This window comes from Triturus cristatus, chromosome 4_2, assembly GCF_964204655.1.
Source record: "Triturus cristatus chromosome 4_2, aTriCri1.1, whole genome shotgun sequence".
NCBI classification, from domain to species: domain Eukaryota; kingdom Metazoa; phylum Chordata; class Amphibia; order Caudata; family Salamandridae; genus Triturus; species Triturus cristatus.
This window is the reverse complement of record NC_140586.1, coordinates 666906159-666929751: the sequence shown is the minus strand read 5'-3', so window position 1 is coordinate 666929751 and position 23593 is coordinate 666906159. Positions and strand designations below refer to the sequence as shown.

Genomic DNA, 23593 nt, shown 5'->3' with positions numbered 1-23593 from the left:
GCATTCAGTTTCGTTGTTTTGCCCGTTTTTAGGTCTCAGCTAGCGAAGGCTGCGCTTGCGCAGTCTCGCTTGCGAGATTTAATGACTTGGAGAAGAGGGGCTTGAACCCGCCCCTCTTCTCCCCTCTTCTCCATTGGCTGGCCTCTTGAATGCTGGCCAGCCATTGGAGAAGAGGTTTGTCTCTCCGAACAGGCCTCGGATTCGGGGGCGTGTTTTTTGCTACTTTTCGAATTATCTCCTCCAGCCTATGGCAAGAGGAGAACACGCCCCCGAATCCAAAACCGCCCCTGCCTTTCTCCGAGGCATTTCTGCTTCGCCTCGGAGAAAGGCGGTGATGGCGTATCAGGCTCTCCAGCCCCTGAGGTCGTGTTGCCAAAACATGTCTGTGCTGTGTGCTACGAGGATCAACCCACAGGAGTCGATGAGGTGAGCCATGTCTTTAAGGGAGACATACTACATACAGATTTCATTTGGCCTTTAAAATGTATAAGACAGGAATGTTTCTTAGTTTGCCAAGTGACAGCGGGTCACAAAGGCCGTCTACATCTCACCCCGTGTGCCGTATGTAACGCTCAATCAATCAATCAATCATGGAACTTATATCGCGCACTACTCACCCGTAAGGGTCTCAAGGCGCTTGGGGAAGGGGGTCTGCTACTGCTCGAACAGCCAGGTCTTGAGCTGTTTCCTGAAGGCCAGGTGGTCCTGGGTCATCCGCAGGTGGACGGGTAGGGAGTTCCAAGTCTTAGCTGCCAGGTAGGAGAATGACCTTCCTCCAGCGGTGGCTCTCTGGATGCGAGGGACGACGGCGAGGGCGAGGTTAGCGGAACGTAGCCGGCGGGTGGGCGTGTAGAAGGTGAGGCGGCTGTTGAGGTACCCTGGGCCTAGGTCGTGGAGGGACTTGTGTGCGTGGGTGAGGAGTCTGAACGTGATCCTCTTGTTGACAGGGAGCCAGTGCAGGTCTCTCAGGTGGCACGAGATGTGGCTGCGTCGGGGGACGTCCAGGATGAGTCGGGCGGAGGCGTTCTGGATACGCTGAAGTCTTTTCTGAAGCTTGGCTGTAGTACCGGCGTAGAGGGTGTTTCCGTAGTCTAGTCTGCTGGTGACGAGAGCGTGGGTGACCGTCTTCCTGGTCTCGGTCGGGATCCATCGGAAGATCTTTCGGAGCAAGCGGAGGTTGTGGAAGCAAGCTGAGGAGACGGCGTTGACTTGTCTGGTCATCGATAGGGAGGAATCCAGTATGACGCCCAAGTTGCGTGCGTGGTCCGTCGGTTCAGGTGCGGTGCCTAGTGCCGGGGGCCACCAGGAGTCGTCCCATGCGGAGGGTGATGGTCCCAGGATGAGGACATATGTCTTGTCCGTGTTCAGTTTCAGGCGGCTGATGTTCATCCATTCAGCGACGTCTGTCATCCCTTCGTGCAGGCTGGCTTTGGCGGTGTCGGGGTCTCTGGAGAGGGAGAGAATCAGCTGGGTGTCATCGGCGTAGGAAATGATGTTGAGGTTGTGTTGGCGTGCGATGGCAGCGAGGGGTTTCATGTAGATGTTGAAGAGAGTAGGGCTGAGCGACGATCCTTGCGGGACGCCGCAGATGACTTCGGTGGCCTCGGAGCGGAACGGAGGGAGGCGTACTCTCTGTGTTCTGCCGGAGAGGTATGAGATGATCCATTCCAGAGCCTTCCCTTGGATGCCGGTGTCGTTGAGGCGTTGGACTAGTGTGCGGTGGCAGACAGTGTCAAATGCTGCGGAGAGGTCTAGGAGGATGAGTGCCGCTGTTTCGCCGTTGTCGAGCAGGGCTCGGATGTCGTCGGTGGCTGCGATGAGGGCGGTCTCGGTGCTGTGGTTGGCTCTGAATCCGGACTGTGATGGGTCGAGGGATCCGTTCGTCTCGAGGAAGGCTGCCAGTTGCTTGTTGACGACCTTCTCGATGACTTTGGCCGGGAAAGGAAGGAGCGAGATGGGGCGGTAGTTCTTGAGGTCGGTCGGGTCCGCTGTTGGTTTCTTCAGCAGAGCGCTGAGTTCGGCGTGCTTCCAGCTCTCCGGGAAGGTTGCTGTGTTGAAGGAGGTGTTGATGATGTCTCGGAGGTGGGGTGCGATGGTAGAGGCTGCCTTGTTGAAGACATGATGGGGGCACGGGTCGGTCGGAGATCCGGAGTGGATGGTGTTCATCATGCGTGACGTGTCTTCGGGGGTCACCTCGGTCCATGTCTGGAGGGTGGCGGCGGGGCGCGAAGGTACAACCGATGGGTGCGGGGGTGAAATGTCGAAGCTGTTGTGGATGTCGGCGATCTTGCGGTGGAAGTACGAGGCGAGGGAGTCGCAGAGGTCCTGTGAGGGAGTGATGTCGTTGTTGCCGGTGCTGGGGTTGGAGAACTCCTTGACGATGTTGAAGAGCTCCTTGCTGTCATGGGCGTTCTTGTCCAGTCGTTCCCGCAGAGATTTCTTCTTGGTGGTGCGGATGAGCTGGTGATGTCTGCGAGTGGCGAGTTTGAGTGCTGTTCTGTTGTCGGCGGTCTTGTTGAGGAGCCAGGCCTTCTCGAGGGTGCGGCAGGCCTTCTTGGAGTCCTTGAGTTCGTCGGTGAACCAGGGGGCCTTCTTGCTTCTGGGTCTGGAGGGGGGGTTCTTCAGTGGGGCGAGGTCGTCGGCACAGGAGGTCAGCCACTGCGTGAGGTCGAGGGCAGCTGTGTTAGGGTCCGTGGTCCTGGCAGGTGGGCTCTGGCTGAGGGAGGTGGCGAGCTGGTCGGCGGTGATCTTGCTCCAGTTTCTGTGGGGAGCCTGCTTCGGGTGATTGTGGACCGTGTTCTTTCTGAAGCTGAAATGGACGCAGCTGTGGTCGGTCCAGTGAAGTCCGGTGGAGTGGCTGAAGGTGACGTGCTTGCTGGACGAGAAGAGTGGGTCGAGCGTGTGGCCGGCGAAGTGGGTGGGGGTGTTGACCAGTTGCTGAAGTCCGAGGTTGGCGAGGTTATCCAGCAGGGCGGTGGTGTTTTGGTCATTGTTGTTCTCCAGGTGGAAGTTGAGGTCCCCGAGGAGGATGTAGTCGGCGGAGGGGAGGGCGTGAGGGCTGATGAAGTCGCTAAGGGCAAGCCCTCCTGTACGGCCCTACACCGCACTGGCCGTGCTGTAGTAATGTCCGACGGAGGTCGCCATGCATCTGTGTATTTGTTACTGTAAGCTCCACACCTCTGTGCCTGTTGGAATGGCCTCGCCGTGAGGTTTGCAGCACCACCCCTCCCCCACCCGTTCCTCTAGACGTGATATCACTGGTAGATTTGCAGCGCTCCATCCCCCCCCCCGCGCCTGCTGGAACCGTGTCCATTTAAGCATTGCAGCCCCCCGCCCCCTTGTATGTAGAAACTAGATCCCTGTGAGGGTTGCAGGCTCCCTCTCACGAACAGTGTGCTGTGAGCTCCTTGTGCAGCCCTTTTCCTAGGCGTCACAGTGACTCCCCTTCAGCGAGTGTTGGCCTCTCTTCCGCATCTGATCTGCTGCGCTCCCCAGCAGAGAACTGCGTGGAAAGTCTCTCCTTATCGGCGCTGCCCTTTGCACTGGCCGTGCCGTAGTAATGTCCGACGGAGGTCGCCGTGCGTCTGTGTATTTGTTACTGTAAGCTCCACACCTCTGTGCCTGTTGGAATGGCCACGCCATCAGGTTTGCAGCACCACCCCTCCCCCACCCGTTCCTCTAGACGTGATATCACCGGTAGATTTGCAGCGCTCCATCCCCCCCCGTGCCTGCTGGAACCGTGTCCATTTAAGCATTGCAGCCCCCCGCCCCCGTGTATGTAGAAACTAGATCCTTGTGAGGGTTGCAGGCTCCCTCTCATGAACAGTGTGCTGTGAGCTCCTCGTGCAGCCCTTTTCCTAGGCGTCACAGTGACTCCCCTTCTGCGAGTGTTGGCCTCTCTTCCGCATCTAATCTGCTGCGCTCCCCGGCAGAGAACTGCGTGGAAAGTCTTTCCTTATCGGCGCTGCCCTTTGCACTGGCCGTGCTGTAGTAATGTCCGACCGAGGTCGCCGTGTGTCTGTGTATTTGTTACTGTAAGCTCCACACCTCTGTGCCTGTTGGAATGGCCTCGCCGTGAGGTTTGCAGCACCACCCCTCCCCCACCCGTTCCTCTAGACGTGATATCACTGGTAGATTTGCAGTGCTCCATCCCCCCCTCCCGTGCCTGCTGGAACCGTGTCCATTTAAGCATTTTCGTCAGATGGCAACGCATTACTCTGCACCTGACACTTGTTGCCTCTACTCTCCCTTCTTTAAAGTTTCCATCCGGTCTTCGCGGCCGTCCCAATCTCCTTCCTTCATCATTTATTTGTTCCGCCCAGTTTATCTCCATTTCACAACACCTGCTGCTCGCAACACTGTCAGCGACCCTCCCTCTCGGCCCAGTTCACCCGCCCACTCTCTGGCACGCGACCATACTCCACTCCCCCAGCACTGGTTCTCCCGCCTTACTCCCCCTCCCTTCGGCAGCACGTGCTCCTCATCCACCCTTACCCGGTCCTCCTGCACGTGGCCTCCTTTCTCTTCCTCAGGGCTTGGCGGTCCTCACTTTTTCTACCCCTCTTCACTGACTCTATACTGCCCAACTTTTATCGTCCTTCAGCACTGACTCTCCGTAGCTTCTTGGTACTCACTAATCATATGTAAAGCGCTCTATCATATTTGGATAATGGCGCTATATAAAACAGCGCAAATAAATACATAGTCCTTCACTGCCTCTACAACGCCCCGTTCCCCCGACACACAATAAGACTAGCTCTCCCTCCTCTCTTTCTTAGGGCCTCCCCCAAGGGCTCAATCTACCCTTTCAGCACTGCCACCCTTCTCTCTCCATCTTTGTGCCTGCCCCTCGTGCCACTTTCTCTCTCCTCCACCCTGGCTCTCCCTCCAGCCACCCACAGCACTGGCTAACATTCTTCCCCGGCCACACTTCACCAGCCCTCTTCCGTGGTTTGTTTTCCATGCCTCGCCCGTCTCCCAGCACGGGCTCTCCCTTCTATCGCTAGCCTTTCCCCGATCACTTCAGCACTACCTCCCAGCACCCTTTTCCTCCGCCGTGACTGGTTCCCTCTGTCCCTAACCGCCTGTCTCTCACCCTCCCGGGCACCGACTTCAATCTCCCTTTCTCCTCCACCACTACCCCCCCCCCCCCCTCTTCCCCCCGAGCACGGGCTATCTAGCCTCATCTTTCTCCGGTAATGGTATTTTCTCCTCTCGATTTTTTAGGCACTTACTTTGATGTTTTTTCTCTCGCCCTGTTCTTCGATTACACCCCCCCCATCCTCCAGCACCACCACCCTCCCACGCCCGTCATCCAGGAGTAGATCGCTGTTTTTTTTTTTCTCTAACACATCTCCGAAAGCTCTATTCCCTCTCCTGCCAGTCTTTCTCCAGCACTAGCTCGCGCTCCTTCACCCACCATTTCTCCTCTGTCACCACATCTCCATCGGCCCCTCACCCCGACCACCGCCTTTAGCATTGAGTCTCTCTTTAGCACGTATACTCGGCCCTTGCAGCACTGCTCTAGCTTCCCCGTTCTCCTCTTTTGAACACATTGGCCACTTGCCGCCCACGTTACCCCTCCATCACTGTCAGTTGTTTTTGTCCAGGTCCCGGTACTGGACGATGTCATTGGTGACACGCAGGGTGGGGAGGAGACTGACAAAATGCTGCAACTCAGGGCCGACTTATCCGACAGCGCTATTATGTGGCTTTGAAAAGCAAATTATATGGTACATTGTGAATGAAACAAATTATGTGCCACGAGTTTGCATTATTGTGTAGTTATTTTGAAATTTTTATACATTGATGCAAAATAGACCCCAATGGTAGTGAAAAGGTCAGGTACAAAATTATATTTACAGACTTTAGCAGCCTGTTGGTGTTGCTGCTTTCACGCCCTTGTGTGATTTCCATCTCTTCTTTGTGTTCCTAATCCTGTTAGGGGTTTCTCGTTGGGTGGTAAGAGGCTAATGCAGATAACGTCCAAGAACCCCCAGATGCGTAAATTTGGCTGTTATAAAGCGACCCAAGCTACTTCATATCAAACAAATGTATTTTCACAAACTGTACTGGTGCAAGATGAGCGCTGAATAGAGGAGGCGAAGGTAAACACACAACAAAAGGCTCAAACCACGCTCGTTTGCCAAGCGACGCAATTTGAAGGAAGCAAAGCTTTGCAAGAAAAGACAATGAGACCATTAATTATATATACAGAGACCAGCAGTCAGCAGACGTCATCAGAGTGTGTGTGTGTGTGTGTGTGTGTGTGTGTGTGTAGCTTTTTTTGTAGGTGGCTCTGTGTGGGTGGCTCTATTTGTGTGTGGGTTGCTCTATGTGAATAGCTCTGTGTAGGTTGCTCTGTGTGTATGGCTCTGTGTGTGTGGGTGGCTCTGTGTGGGTGCAAATGCAATAGGTCTCGCATTTGAGAGAGATTAAGCTATTGACATTGTAAATAACAATGCCGTTTCTTTAAATGTTTTAAAAATAAAAACATAAACAAAAATGTCATGAGCAATGCCAATAGCTCTAACTTTAACAATGCAGAGACCATTGCATTGTAAATGCTTGTTAATCTAAATCTTGCACACTTTTTCGGAAAAGAAGACTTCTAATATAGTCAAATTAATTTAACATGTGATACAAATAATCTGAAAGTGAACTTTGTTGAACATAGTGTACTAACTTAACTGCTGCAAGACAAATAAACTCACAGAACTGTTCTTTCGCTATAAACTCGCAGAGATGGAGTTTTTGGCCCAGAGGCTGTATTACATAATGTATAGCCAAGGCACCTGGGCTCAAATCCCGGCTCCCACACTTGACTAAATTGTGTCATTCTGACCTAGGCATATCAATTTACTTAATTGTGGATCATTTACTTCAACTGACAAACTTGAGAGCAGCGTGAACTGATTTACTTCTGGTTTGTGCTATACAAAAGCCTTTCTCGTAAATAGTTTAAAGTTCATATATAAAACAAATTTGCAATATATACTGCTCACATGATGTCGTTTGGTTAACTCATGGAAATATTGGCAGATCATATTTAGACGATATCAGATTTCATACTTCCCTCCCAATGTAGTGCTTAAGTTGAATGCATAAAATTTAAACACAGATGTTAAACACGGTACATTTAAAAAATATAGAAGGTCTCAATTTGTTGTGTGGTTTACATCAGGGGCATAATGCAAGCCTCTCCAACCGCCGCAGCACAAGGGGTCCCATCCCATCACGGGCCCCAAAATATTTGGAGGAGCCCCATTCCACCAGGGGCCAATGAATATCTGTGATATATGGGAGACTGAGGGGCCTCCCTTCACATTCTGTAGGGGCACCATCATTTTGCATTATGCCACTGCTTTATATGCAAAATTCAATTGATCACTTGGCCTGTGTCTGAGCTCTTAGCAAAGCCTGTCCTCCGGCTGGCACACCCACCTCTGCTTCGGTCTACTAATGCCACAGGTCCATCCTTGATGGCAGACAGATTTCCTATAGGAAGCATCGAACGCTTACTATGCAGCATTTTAACCAATTATAAAGCATGGTAGCTAAATTATGGTCAGGGTCGGGTCTGTAAAGTCCAAGCAGGGGTGGCTCCTCCATTAGGGTGGAAGAGCTTCCTCCCCACTGCTTTCTCGCACTGCGAGAGTCAGAAACATAAAATGATAAAACTACCATTTTATGTTTCAGCTTCTCGCAGTGCAAGAAAGCAGAAGTGCCTGGTTGGTTGGCTCTGCTCGAAAGCAGGGGAGGGGTGGCTTGCCCATTGCTGGTCAGTCCTCTAAGGGGCCGACCAAACCGGTCATGCGCATTCTCCCTTTTCTCTATGTAGGCTGCATGCGAACCCCCCCCCCCCCCCCCCCCCGCTAGACCCTGGTAAGGGGGCCGCCCCCACAGGGCCATAGCCATGGGGGGGGGGCCAGCAAGGCACGTCCAGGCCTTATTGTGCTCTGCCCCCCCAACTGAAAGGCCTGGACCTTTGAGTTTCTTGCATTTAATTATCTAGCTAACTTTGACATCTGAAAGAGTGCATGTGATCTGCTGCCTGGGCCCTGCTTCATTACTAATAGTGAAACTGAAAGAATCTTCGTTCCTGTCTAGAGTGAGAGAAGAGAAGGAAGCAGGAAGAGAGCCAGAGGAAGGGGGTTGGGCTGAGCTGAAGTTGCCATGAACATGTGGGTGCACTGAATAAAACTAATATGAATATCCAGCACCTGGGGTCGGAATTGATAGCTGCAAGCTGCCATCAATAAGGGCACTGCAGCACAATGACATGAAGCGTGAACACCGTGCTCTGGGCTTTCCTCAAGCTTACAGAAGTACTGACTGCTGAGGCACGGATGGCAGGTGAGTCAGAGACGTTATAAGGCATGGGCAATATAGGCCTTACCAAGAGCCTCACTTTCACAGGGCACCTGAGTCCTACACCACCAGTTTTCTATTTAGCAGCTGTGTTTTTAAAAAAAGCAAAACAAATTGCTTTTAAAACAAAATAAATTAAACAAAATACTGTCACTGAGAGACGCAGACTAAGCCTTGCATTGTTGCAAGAGCGTTATAATGGTTAACAGGTTGGGATGGGCATGTGCACTATGCTTCTATTAGTATAGTTTTGACTGCCCTACCTGAAAATAGTGAGACAGGGCATCGTGGGGGCAGCAGTAGAGTCCGTCAGGCTGCTGGGTATGGGCCCAGGCCTCAGCTCATTATGCTATGTCAGTTTGACTAAGAGCTGCGCCTGACATCTCTAAATTCTACCTCCTTATCTCGCATGCAGCCTCCGTAAACATTTGATGTGGAGTCTGTCTATAGGTGATCATTTAAAGAATGATATGCAGGAAGAAGATATCACTCTGCGGGTCAGCTTTCTCTCTTAATCTCTCTGCGTTCCCAACATATCCTGATTGACTTCCCATGTTACCTTTCCTGAGGCTTCCTCCACAGCATTTTTTGCAGTCTCCAGGCCCCCTATCCCAGGATAAATTCAGGTCTTGTTGAAATCATGAGAAGTGCGTGTACCAGGAACAAAGCTTTTGCAGTTATGTTTTTTAAATGTGTAACAAAGGGTAGCCAAGAAGAATACACCACCTACACCTGTGCTCTGCCCATAAAGAAAATAGCGTGACAAAGCCAGGAGGCCCAGCTTTACACAGAAAAACACAGCATATGGGAACCCTTACACATATAGGGCCCACAAAACTGCATGCAGACAATTGCATCTCTAGAGACACAACTTAATACAGCACTCACACACACAGAAAAACAGACATATGGGCAACCATACACACAGGCATTCAGACAGGACAGTAAACATAAAGGCATCCATACACTTAGCCCGACTCAGTGTACATAGTCACCATTACCAGTCATGGTGACAGACTAACATATGTAGGCCCCATGTACACCTGCTTACAGTGTTATCAATGTGTGCCTGTATGCTTGTGCCTCTGTTAGTAATCCCTATACAAAGTTAATTCTTTCTGGAGCTCGAAGTATTATTTTCAAACTTTTACAAGTCGTCATTCTGAAAGAATGGCCTACTGGTATAGAGCAGTGTTAGTTTACAGTTAGAGGTCCCTCTGCCCATGTATGGATTTCTATCTCACCAACACCTAGAGCTAAATTCTCTTCTCTGTTAAAATCTAACAAATGTTATGGATGGGAAGTGCAGTCTTTGCTGTCAATGGGGGAGGGGGGGGTTATTATGCATGATGTTGATCAACAAACATACAAACACTCCTACAAACAGCAGAACAGACACACTGTCCTGTCCAACCTTAACCCTCATGCTCTGAGGCATTTTGTAGCAAATAAATTAAAAGAGTGAACTTTGTCTCTTTCAATCATTGCCTCACCTCTTCTGTCTCATCACTCTCTCTTTACCTCTCTACCAATCTCTACAACTTTATGTATGTGTCACGGTTCTCACTCTATTTGAACTCACCCCATCACCTAGATGTACCCAACCTCACTATCAATACACTTGTCTCCGCCCTTCGTCTACCTCTCTCTCATGATCTCACCTCTATCTCTCCACCAATCGCTATCCCTACCTCTACATCTCTATCTCCTTACCCCTCTGTCTTACTCAACTGTCTATCTCAACTAGCTCTCTGCACATACTGTACTGTTTCCATCTCACATACTGTGTCTCCGCTCCATTTACTTGTAGTCTCTCTCAACCATCTCATGCGCCTTACCTCCCCTCTGCCGCTCTCTCCTAGTCACTATATATGAAACCTCCTTTGACCTAACTATTGACCGTCTATCTTTCCCACCCCTTTGACTCTACCTTATTTCTCTCTGTCCTACATCCATCTCATCATCTCATCTATCTCTATATAAATATCCACTGTCTTTCACTACCAAACTTCTCACCATTTGTTTGCTACCCGACTTTTCCATCTCTTCTCTTCCTAGTCCTGTTCCCTCAATACTTTACTCTTTCCCACTCTTCAGAGAAATTATCCGGCATAACCCCTACCGTTGCTCAGTGGACCAACATTAACCCTACCTACAAAGTTATCTTTAATAAAATCATTAAACCATATATACCACATGCCATTTGCCATTATTTTGTTAAACAATTTATGGAAATGAACCCAAATCTACAGTAAAGCCATATTTAACTTAGATCCCCTTTTGATTAATGTGATCATTCTAATATGTTTCATGCAACTTGTGAGGGACCCTCAATTCACCATTAAACTGGCTTTAAATCGTATTCTGTTTTATGTAAGGTTGTATCTAATGTGCTTAAGTTGTAAGACTGGGCACAAATATTTTCAGTAATCTTTCGGAATTTGTCACTCACATCCTCCAAACGCCCTCAGGATCATACTGTAGCGAAATATTTCGAAAGAAAATATACTGTCTTTTTAAATATCACCAAAATTAAAGATTTTTTTAAAAACAGATTCTACAGATAAACCCATTATTTCCTACCAGAACCACCTCTTGTTATTATGTGGGGCCATGCCCCCCAAAACTTGTACTTCTGGCTATGGGCCTGCGCCCCCCCCCCCCCCCACACGCGAGTCATACCTGCTGCGACTGAGTCCAAGGCACCAAACTAAAAGTGGTCCCTATAAACGAAACAGATACTTTAAAAAAATTAACTGACATTCCCAAACAGGACAGTTTTTACTTGTAGAAACACGTTGTATAGTTGTTTTGCAAGGTATGGGGGGCTGCATGCATTTGTGCTTGCTGCAGGCAATGTTGGAGGTAATATCGGGGAAATCAACAGTAAAAGAAAATCGGCCCATTAGACCCTAAAACCGGCCCACAAACCTCCGAAGAATTGTCCCAAACACTGACCTATCAAACGTGCCCCTCCCCCTGGGCACTGCCTAGTTGCCCTATCGGCCAGACGGACCCTGTATGTGGTCGATTTCTGAAATGTAGTTCCCAATGCTCAATTCCTTTCCTAAAACCCTATCTTCAAGTCTAACACTTTCTCCTGGTTCTCAAGGTTCACTGCACTCATTGAAAGCCATGTTTTTTAACATAAGTGACGATTCAAGAGGAATTGAATGTATGTTTTTTTTTGGGGGGTGGGGGGGGGGGGAAGAAGTGCTTTTGAAAACAAATCCTTGGTGCGGCGTCAATTAATACATGTAAAAGATTAATAATATCTCCACAGAACGACGATTGAAGCTCATTTTCCATTGCATGCATTTCAGTGCCTGACCTGGTGACTCGAGGCATTTCATCGTTGACTGGAATGATGCGGACATGCAGTGTCCCTTGGACTGTGTGTTTTCCATCTGTCAACTGGATTGTGAAAGAGTCCTGTAGGCTTTCTGTGTCATCATGCATGTAGGCAAGTATCATTCCTGCACAAAAGGGGAAAAAACTGCAAAAACTTAGAGCACGTTGACCACATCTTTCTTCTAAACAAGCACTGTGAAGCGTAAAGGAGTGGTGTTGAAATTGTGGGCTTCTGATATACTCAATAGATATGTTCACAAGTATGGCCGAAAATGAAATTGTTAATTTAACAAAACAAGAAGTTGCTTAGAAATATCGAGGTGTGCCCCTTTTTAGGTCGAGCATTCGAGACCTCTTGCATATACTTTAGTATGTACTTTAGTATATTTACGTTAATATAACTTATATGTGTATGTACTTTGTGGGCTCTGGAGATCAGCCCTAGGACTTGTCTGCTTCTGTTCAACTGCCTCTATTTAACTGTCTTGATAGAAAACGACCAGCAGACGTCAGTAAAATACCAGAATTGCTTTCTGCTGAGGGACTTTATTTTTGTAATTTTCCTGGCAACTGCCTCTAGTTAACTTTCTTGATAGAAAACGACAAGCAGAGGTCACTAAAATACCTGAATTAGCATTCTCTAGATTCCAGTCAATAGAAATTGTCTTCCATGAGCACCCATAGACAATAATATTTTTTTCAAATCTTGTATTTTCAGTGATATGACCACCGAAGGCCCTGCTTTTATATTAAAAACAGAGCTTTGGACTATACCATTTCCCGCTAAAAGGCAATATTTCTCTCCATATGTTCCCATACCTGGTGTGTCATGCAGTTTGGTGCTTACTTTCCCTCCATGTTAAAGAACAGTATATGTTTCAGCACCCAGGCTAATTTGTGCTGCATAGCTAAATACATACAAGGTCACAAAGGCGAGACCGATTGCATTGCAAATGTTTGTTTGTTTTTACAAAGGGGGTGAAAGGAATAATGAGGCCCCCCCCCCAAACAACGCATAAATCCAGACATTGAAGGTCACACCCACCAGGAGACAGAAACGTGACTTGGCCAATCCTGATGTAAACATGTAAAGATTGGATGTGCTGCCTCTAATTTAAAAAGTATCCGGTTTCCTTTCCTAATCAAAAAATGCCTTGACTTTGGCCCTAGTTCAAAACACATCAGGAATTCTGCCCCCATTTGCATTCAAAAGAACAGGTTAATTTCCTTTGGTAATGTTCTTTCTGGGGGATAGTCTATCCGACCACAGATTCCTCATTTTTAGATTACTTCCAGGTGCTAGACTGGATGGGAAAGATTTAAACAGCATTGCTCCCATGCACCAGCAGGTGGTGCCATACAACTTTGCATGGACTCCGGTCCACTTCATAAGCGATGATGGAGCGTCTCTCCAGCATGTCAAAATCAGTTTCCTGCTTAACTATGACCACGTCCTCGGATGCTGGTCTAACGGTAATCAGCAGTACCCGTATGCCTTTTGAGGTGAAAAAAGAGATCATTCGACAGAATGAGTTGCCTGAAGGGCAGTGAAGACTGTGTGATTGGATGGACTATCAACTAGAAAGAGCATTACTGAAGGTAAGTTGTTCTTCTGATGGAAAAAAAACTCATTTGGAGCTCCAGCTGATGGAGTCTCTCCTCCTCTATTGAGAGGTGAGGTGCAGCAAAGAACATTTGGAGAGAATTGGATTACCCAATGTGAAAAGCAGTCATGATGTTTGGGGAAAAGGTCGCTGTGGTCCTTTGTCTGGGGAAAAGGTAGTGTAAGGTGGCTTCACCAGGAGAGCTTGGAGTTCATTTGTGCAGCTAGTCAAAGTCACCACGACCAGAAACATGAGTTCTTCAGAGTCAGGAGACACAGTGGACAGATGTACATTGGTTCTAATAGCGTGCACATGAGTGAAGGGAGGAGCAAATTAAGATCTCACTGTGGAATCACAAAGGGTTTCAGAGGAAACATAAGTCAAACCATTGAGAAACCTCATCAAAACAGGTGATTTAAACAATGATGACTGGTCTGGTAAAAGTTAAAACGGCGAAAAAACAGAAATTTCTTGTTGGGCCAGAAAAAAAAAGAAAAGATATCCAACAGTATGACCTGTAACAGGTCAGCATTGTGTGTGCAATACCAACCTAGAAACTTGCCCTAGCACCTGGTGTAAACAGACTTTGTAGAGGGATGCCTGGCAAACAGGACTTCCACAGCTTCAGGAGAAAGATCAAAACCACCGCTCAGTTTCCACACATGGAGTGGTAGATTGCATAGGTTCAGATGCAGGACCCTGCACGTCTGCTTTCAAAGGAAATTGCATGATCAGAGGACAGATGCTCATGCTCAGATGTTCCAGGTACCATACTCTCCTTGCCCAGTCCGGAACCACTAAGATGACTTGGGCCCAGTGATGCTTCACCTCTTTTGAAACCTGGGTCCGGAAAGGTAGTGGAGGAAAAGATTACAGCAGTTCTGTGCTCCACTGTATCTAGAATACAATTCCAAGAGAAGCCTTCTTGCAAACTTCAGCATGCAAAAGTTTTAACTTTGAAAGTACCTGGTAGTAGCATAAATATCGAGATAGGGTTCTCCACGCTGCTGGAAGAAGCCCTGTGCCACTTGGGGTGTAACTACCATTTATAATCTGCCAGGCGGCGCCGTATGAGTTTGTCCATCCTGGCATTTAAAGATCAAGCCAGGTGGTTCACAAGCTGTGAAATGTCTGGGTGCTCCAGTCAGCTATAGAGATGACAGGACCTAGGACTGCACCCCACGCTGCTTGTTGGGGTACCACATGGTGGTATTTTCTGGCAGGACTTGAACCAGCCTCCCTGGTATGGTATGTATGTTAGGAAGGCTCTCAGCACAAGGCATATGGTGTGCAATGCCAAAAGATTGATGTGGAGTTCCACCTGACCTCCCCATACTAGCACCAATTCACCCATCACCACCATCAGCTATGGATGGGGCAGTGAGTGGGTGTTTACTGGTCCAATTGTAGTCAAGCAGGCACCACTGCAGATGTTTTCAATCTCTTCCAAAAAGTGAATGGAATTCTACAGGTTACCCTGGTTCTGAGCTCACTGAGCCTTCTTGTTCCACTGCAGAGCCCAAATATGCTACCTGACATAGCATGAACAGGATGCCAAGAGGCCCAGACGGAAATAGCGGGTTTAACAGCAAGTTCTTCTTTCTGGGACTAGATACCTCTTCACGGTCAAAAGAGTTTGTATTTCTTGGAGCAGCTTGGAGGCTTATGCCACAGGGACATGTGCTGCTCCTGGTGGCCTGGGTGTTGCCTGCCTGATCTCTGCCCTGCATGGGGTGCTTGTTGAAGGCCAGTGGGCCTTGGTGTTAGTGGAACACCAACCCTTGGAGGAGCTTGGAAAGTGCAAAACTGTTGAGGATACTGTATTGCAGGAATCGAATGGCCTAAGGAACATGCTGTGATTTGTTTTTTATTTAAAGCTTCTGGACATTGAATCCCCATTTACACCAAATAGGCAACATTCATCTAAAGGCATGTTGTTAGACCTGGCATCTTTTGGCGTGTTTCCCCTGTCTTTTTGCTTTCTGACCTCCCGGTTTTGACTCTGTTTTTGCTGGTTTAGTGTCTCTGCATACTTTCTCACTGCTGTTCAGTGTTAAAGTGCGAGTGCTCCTATTGTAAATTGTGCTATGGATTGGCGTTCACATGATTGGCATATTTGATTTACTAGTAAGTCCCTAGTAAAGTGGACTGAGTGTGCCAAGGCCTGTATCAAATGCTGCTAGTGGGCCTGCAGCACTGGTTGTTCCACCCATACAAGAAGCCCTGTAAAGGGTTCTTAGACCTACCACTACAGTGTCTTCACGCAGTTTGTAACTGCCATGTCGACCTGGCAAGTGCACCCACTTGAACGGCCCTAATCTTCCCTTTCCTTGGATGTAAGTCAACCCTAAGGTAGGCCCACGGTACTGCTGTGGGCAGGGTGCAGTGGTATGTGAAAGGTAGGACAGGTACTGGTGTGTGTACCATGTCCTGGTAGTGAATTACACTGTATTTTGCTTTTCACTATGGAAAGGCTATCTGCTTCATAGGATAGAATGGGAGTTTACTTATAACATCTTATAGGTATATATTCCTATTGGGACACAATGAAGAAATGGGGTTTAGTATGCCTGAACTCAGAATGTAAAAATGCATTGTTTAGTAAAGGTGATGTTTGTGTTCTGATATTGAAGATACCACTTTTCGAAATTAGGTATTTTCTTGTTTAGCCATCCTCTGTGCCTCTGCTGGGTTTCTGGATTGACTGTCTGGCTTTGGAATGACATGGGCTGGGGATGTGCATTTTCTTCAGACAGCCACTTGGGGGGGGGGGGGGGGTTTGAGGTGTGTCCTGCCTTTCCTGAATGAATCTGGGCTGGGCTGAATAGACCTCGGCTGCATTTAGAGTAGGGGGAGGAGATGTACTTGCACCTGAATGGGCCTGGTCTGCCTTGGACAATGCTGTCTCCAACTCCTGCCAGGAAGCCGGGCCAGAAAGGACAGAACTGGTATTGTCTGGGCATCTCACACCGCAACCCTGGTCTCACCAATGATGAAGACAGCTGCCACAGAGCCACTGCTTGCACCGTGACCTGTGGGCGCCGCACTCTGCACCACCTTGCTTCACTTCGCCACCCTGGTCTCACCGATGTCATCGCTGCCTGCTGACTTCGACACCCGTGACTGCACCGTGGCTAGGGGCACCAGTGATAAGTCTCATGACGCACTGCCTCGTCCCACACCACAATCGGGACCGACTCCAAATCCTCGCAACCGGCTCAGTCACCTGCACCATGATCTGTCAGCATCGCCACAAGCACCGCCTTCACTCCTCACCGAAGCCCTAGTCTCACCGACGCCGCTGGACAACCGTCACCAAGCCACTGCCTGCACCGCAACCTGAAGGCACAGCACATCGCACCGCTATGTTTCGCATTGCAACCGCAACGGTTTCCACGACTGGCCCGCACCAACGTGATCGGGTGCAATGAAAAGATACTGTTTATGAGTCTGCGGATGCTTTTACCGATGTGGTCAGATGGAACTGTTGAATTCTGTTGTTCTCAACACCGCAGTAGCACCGGCGGAGTAACTGACTTCAAGGAACTGCATTTTAAAGGTTATTGTTGCAAAGTGCATCTATTTAAGTACTGCATGGTGGATTTTTATTGTTTTGGGCTTGTTTTAAATATATAAAGTATTGGATATGTTACTTAACTGGGTTTGTGTCCTTCTGTAGTGTTTTCACTGTATTACTCTTGGTTATTTGCAAATGCTTTACACACTGCCTCTGAGAGAAGCCTAACTGCTCGTGCTAAGCTACCAAGAGGGTGAACAGGGGTTCTTTCAATAGTGTATCCCCCTTATCCTGACCAGAAGGAAGGGCCCTACTTGGACAAAGGTGCAAATCATTGACAACTCGAGACCCCCATTTCTAACACATGTTTTTCAGAGAGGCTTGCACATCACAAGATAACGCTCTAGATGTCATCCAAGCCTGCTGCTGAAGCACCATACTTGTGGAAACTACTCTGCCCAAGCAGTCTATAGCGTTCAACCTAGAAGTCATAATATATTTGAAGGCATTCTGACCATCCTAAAAAGTTTGAGCCAGGGTGGCCAGAACTTTGAGGGAATGCCAGCAAGATCTCGCCAACCATATCCCATAAAGCATAAAAATATCTCCCCAGCAAACAGCTGGAATTGACTTACTGGTTGAAGAAATCATCCACTTCCCAAAAGCCTTGATACATTTTGACACTCTGGCTGGTGAAGTCGTAAGAAATGAATTGGTGTTCACCCTACTGGGGGTGAACCACAAAACCTTCTGGTGTAAGGTGCTCCGTGAAGAAGTTGCTGTGAGTGGCAAGATGAATTTCATGTAACCTTCTTGTTTTTCAGCTTTGAATTGGATTTAGCAGAAGATTTGAACCCTAAAAAAGACATATTGCAGGAATGGCCTTGAGAGCAAGAATGGATCCAGGCCCACAGATTTTAGCAGGAGCGGGACTTCTGTGACTTTTTTTGTTGTTCGGGAACACACAGCCTCTCTTCATTTCCCAAATCACCTTCAGATTCATAAGGACACAATCCTCACAAGGCTTGGACTATTGGTCTGAACCCAAACACAAGCCGCACATCTCATGGGGGTTTGTCACAAATCTGTTAGAGACACTCACTATAAGGCTTAAAAACCATTTATTTTTCGGAATGAACTTTACTTCCGTGCACACTTGGTAAAAAGAACATTTTAATCAGAAAAACTTGTCAACTGATTAGGTAAAAGTTGGGAGTCAGCTCCAGATCCACGTATGAAAGAGCAGAAAGAAGGGAACTGACATTGATGTGCAGAGTTGACATTTATATATGCGACTTCATCATCACTTCTAGAGCAGAACAAAGTCAGCACAGAGGTGCAGGGTGCCACCAATGGATGTGTAGGAGCAATGCTTTTTATCTCTTCAGAATCCAATCTTGAACTTGAGGATATTCTAAAGATGAGAAATCTGAGGTTAGAGGTAGCTATAAGAATTACCTACTGCAGTACCCTCCATCAAAATTATATCTTAAGCTTAGCCTCAATAAAAAGCATATCAGCTCTTCAGTAAAAATGTAACGTTTAACTGCTATCAACTTGGCACCAACAGACATATTCCTGTTTCCATGCTCCCCATCCAAAACATCCCTTTCCAACATAAAAAATATTGGTGGCAACCTCTCCATTGCAAAGTGCCCTTGACTCATTCAAAAATTGCTTGACCATGTGCCTTAATCTAAAGACAGCTAGTGTCCTGCCACCAAAAAAAACTCTACATTGAGTTTGAATTTGAAACATATATGTTGTCATTCCCCTATTTTAAAATTATATAATTATATCCAACAGTACTTCTGAAAACAAAACTCAACAAATATCTTGCCCAACACAAGCACACTATAAGAATATTCCTGGAGCGATATCATAGTCAGGTTCCTGACTCTATAAAACTACATATGAAATTTGCCCAAGTTAGAACATATTTAGTGTACTGCCCTATATTTTAAATCACCTCTCTAACAAAGGATAAAAGGAACAGTCATGTTTAGGTGTAATAAGTGATCTATGTCTGATTGGTGTGGTGCTTTCAAGACTAGAAATAATGTTTGTGCTTGTTCTCCCACAATATATTATTAGGTCTTTCCTCAATATATGTTTTTAAGAATTGTTTTTATGAATTGTAGCGGCTCGACTAGGGTTTTCTTGATTTTTGCCCTGTTTTTTTTAGAAATTGTCGAATTAATTCTGCTGTATAACATTTATATGTTTTTTAATGTATGGATAATAAATATGTAATGTTCAACTGACCCACTGTTGATTTGTTTTGAGAATTGTGGGCTACATACTGTCTATGTTTTGGTGATAAAAAATTATTATTTGTGTATGAATGTAGTATGATTGTAGTTACCCAAAGGGAATTGTTTTTATGACCTTGGTTTATTTGGAGCCCTACTCCTTTGGTGTAATAGAGCCCCTCTCTCTTTCTTGAGATGAGTTACTTTACAGCCTTTATTTAGATTGGGAGCGTCTTGTTCAGAGCCAAGTGTGAGATACACCTCATAATCATTAGCGTACTGAAAGGTATTTATGCCAAGTTCTCTGTTTTTGTTTTAAGGGGTTCAGTATGTGTACTGCTCGATTTTCCCGGCCCTGTTGTGTTGACGGGTGATTAGGGTGACTTCAGTCTCTTACCATTCAAGCCTAAGGGTTAGAGTAGTGAATGAAGTCTATTTACTAGGCACTTCGACATGATCCTGTGTTCTTCCCCATAGATTAGGGCTTGCACACATATCCTAGGGGATAGATTCGTTAGTATTAGGGATAACCTGCCCTGTAGTGAGGGTATTTCATGGAGCCGTGCTGAATTCAGGCCTGGTAGGCCTCAAACGGGAGAGACTCCATCTTTCTTTCTGCTCCGGCAGCTTGAGATGCTTCTAGGTTAAAGGGGATGTTTTAGTTATGAGGTGTTATTCGCTTGGAGAGAACCGGTTCAGACCGGCCCTTATCGAAGGATTGTATTTTTCTTCATGCCGAAGACACTACATCAGGCCGGCCGGCTGGGAAAGTGTCCTTGGTACGGGGAGGTACAAGAATTTGGTGGGCGGCAGGTTACGGGCCGGAATTTTCCATGAGGAAATGCACCTCTATATTAGTGAAAGTCTGAGGCAGTTACGTGGCACTTACTTCAGTCCGTAGGCGGCATCTAGCCGTTAGCAGTAAAACTACTACTTATTCCAGGGAAGACAGATGACAAACTTGAAGGCGGAGAAAAACCGAGAGACAGATACTCTTCTAGCAGAATTGCCAGAGAGGAGAGAGTAGCCGATGAGGAAGAGGTCCCAGTGACTCGGAGAAGGGAGACTACGGAGGTGTGACCTCCAGGCGAGCCGAGGCACAGACGAGAAGGGAACCTAGATGACCATTGAGTGCAGGCTACACACGACTAAGGTGATGTCGACCCCTTTCCTATTAGAGTGTACAACCTAATCTTTCACTTTTCTTTGCAGGTTATGTGTTACACAGTAATGTTATGTGATTGCGTATATAATGAATAATAAAGTATTCAGTTTGTAGTGAATCAACATGTGCTGCGTGTTCTTGTATAAGAGGGTAGCCTATTCTTCTAGTCAGCTGTGACTTGACATGAACAGATGTTAACCCTGATCAGGTAAGTGGTAACTGAATAAGGGAGAGAGGAGCCCCTCGAACCAGAGAACAGGTTGTGCTCAAACTGGCAGTTCTTGTGTGATCTGATGAATAGTAAAACTGATTCCCCTGTTGTATGTTATGGTAATCATAGGATGAACTTGTACTGAGGCTGCCGTCTGGGTAGGAAGTCCTGGGTCCGTCTGGGACCGCGAGGCTAAGGCTGCCGTCTGGGTAGGAAGTCCTGGGTCCGTCTGGGACCGCGAGGCTAAGGCTGCCGCCTGGGTAGGAAGTCCTGGGTCCGTCTGGGACCGCGAGGCTAAGGCTGCCGTCTGGGTAGGAAGTCCTGGGTCCGTCTGGGACCGCGAGGCTGATGCTGCCGTCTGGGTAGGAAGTCCTGGGTCCGTCTGGGACCGCGAGGCTAAGGCTGCCGTCTGGGTAGGAAGTCCTGGGTCCGTCTGGGACCGCGAGGCTAAGGCTGCCGTCTGGGTAGGAAGTCCTGGGTCCGTCTGGGACCGCGAGGCTGAGGCTGCCGTCTGGGTAGGAAGTCCTGGGTCCGTCTGGGACCGCGAGGCTGAGGCTGCCGTCTGGGTAGGAAGTCCTGGGTCCGTCTGGGACCGCGAGGCTAAGGCTGCCGTCTGGGTAGGAAGTCCTGGGTCCGTCTGGGACCGCGAGGCTAAGGCTGCCGTCTGGGTAGGAAGTCCTGGGTCCGTCTGGGATCGCGAGGCCGCCACTTGTATTATAAGAGGTCTGGAGATATATATATATATATATATATATATATATATATATATATATATATAGTAGGAATTCCCTGTCCTTAGGTGGTATATATCGGTGGTTACTTGTTGTGAATAGGCCCTAGGGAGAGGGTAACGTTCTGGCTGGGTTAGAGAGGCTCTGATGAGCGGGTTCTATCTGATCCGAAAACCCAAGCAGAACAGTATGCAAGTTGAAGAGTTTGGGGGGCCAATTTGAAGTCTTGTGGTACTCGAAGAGGTGGTGAAGGATCAGAGGAGACATTCTAATCCTTAACATACAGGATCAGTTTTTCGGGTTGGACCTTTTTGATTTAATGGAATTATTGTTCATTCCAGTCCTCTTCCAGAGTGTATTGAGAGAGGTCTCATTGTTAAGTGTGTCAAAAGTTCCCATGAGTTTAAGGAGAACAAAGAGGCATGGCTATCCTTTGTCTAACATCTCTAATGCACCACTGATAATGTTGGCATTTCAATGCTGCACACTTCTCTGAATCCTGACTGGTTCAAACCTAGCCTGTTGTTGTCCTTTGCGTGATCTTTTACTTGATTGCTGACTATGCACTCTGGTGCTCTGTCAAAGACGGTAACCCAGATACCGTTCAGAAAATGTTGAGCTCTTTTATGTCTGCAGAAGAATTTTTAAGAAGGGCCTGACATGTTCTTCTTAGTCTGTCAGAGAACATTGCCTCTTGTGGAGAACGGTTTAGGAGTGGTTACTAGTGAGGTGAAATGTGTCACCAGAGTTTTGATTTGAGGGCCCTAGATGACGTCTTCATTGCGCTATGATAGCTGTAGAAGTTTTAGGGTTCCTTTGTACCATAGTGTTAGTTGAGATGGATACATAGAACTTCCATTTATTTGGAGTTGGGGGTTTTATCTTTAATCACTAGGACGTCATTTCAGACCCATTGCATCTTGTTGATGAATTTAGTGATTTATTTGGTGTTAGAACGTTAAAGGACTCTTGGTTGGGATGGCTTAGCGATTTTGCTAACCATTTTAAGTAGATTTTTGGTCTAACATTCGCTTTGTTCAGTTCTTGTTAAAAGGAGAAGGCATTTACTTAAACTTGAGCTGCTGTTATTTAAAATCTCTCTTTTGAAACCAATGGGTGCTATTTCATCAAGAACTGCACATGCAATGAAGCAGTTTGTTTACATTTTTCTCTTGCACCGTTCTTGAATAGAGCTTTAGACTAGGCCTGGGCGAAAATTTCGTTCCGTTCGCGGAAATTGCGATAATTTGACATTCCGCAGCCTGGCGATAATTTGTTTCTTGCTCGCGCTGTAAAATAATACATTCTCGCGCGCGATCGCCTTACCTGAATCCCTGCGTTCGCCGACAAGTTTTCTTGATCCGGTCGCGTTCTCCATGAGATGTTGTATTGTTTTTAGCCATTTGCGCGGTCTCGATACAGTTCGCGCCCGCAGTGACGTCATGCTTCGCGCGATCACGTCTTTCTTCTCGCGATCATGCACCGCGAGACAACTGAAAACAAGATGGCCGCGCCCGCAAGCAACCACATGGGTAAGTTGGCGAGCCGCAACCATGCAGAAAATCTCGCGAACATGCGGGAAAAAACTTCCGCATCTTCGCGATATTTCCGCGTGTTTGCAATAATTTTTAACATTTTCGCGATCATTTGCGAAAGTGGATTTCGCAAATTCCCCCCACCATAGTTTCTAGAGTTTCTACATTTTATTAATGGACTTTTGATTTGCCTATTCATGATAAAATTAGAGAAAGAACATCCAATGGGCATCAGTAAATGGTCTAATGATTGAATTAAGGTGAGTTTTTGGTGGCAGACAATTCTTCTTTGGTGAGGGTCAAGTCTAGTGTGAAGCCTTTGTTCTATGGAGAGTGGGCATTAACTATTGTACACAATTGTTTTGCTCCAGTAAGGAAACAAGGCATTTAACTGGGGAGTATGAGTTGTCTCCCAAATGAATTTTGAAGTCTCACAGGATATGATTGTGGTGGGAAACATCATTAGAAAGTATGTACCTAATTAGTTCTTCTGGAATTTGTTATTTTAATCAGGGCAATGGCATGTAAAGTACATCCCTGGTGTTTATTCTGAGTTCTGTTTTCAAACACAAAGGTGCCGATTCCGATCCTGGAAAAATTTTCCCCGTATGACTCGTATCCAGTCTTTTTACCGTACGAATTGTACAAGTAGCGTACAAACTGCCAAGTACGATTCGTATGGGAAAAAGTCCATACGAATCGCATTTGGAAAATTTCCCCACACGTCCTCGGGTCGGAAAAAGTGTCCGACACATCCCCGGACGATTTTACGTACAAATGTGAAAAGTGAAGTCCGAGCGCGCAAGTACCATCCGTCCCATGCGTCCGATGTTACAACCGTATGGTAAATGCACCGT

The 23593-nt window shown here is 47.3% G+C and overlaps 1 protein-coding gene across 1 annotated transcript in view; it reads right to left on the bottom strand.

Moving 5' to 3' along the window:
- Positions 1-23593, bottom strand: part of LOC146834868 (FRAS1-related extracellular matrix protein 1-like) — a 991143-nt gene that overhangs the window by 518617 nt on the left and 448933 nt on the right. Inside the window, exon 21 of the mRNA XM_085602468.1 lies at positions 11702-11846. Within this exon, the coding sequence (XP_085458594.1) occupies positions 11702-11846 (145 nt within the window). The remainder of the gene's footprint in view (positions 1-11701; positions 11847-23593) is intronic.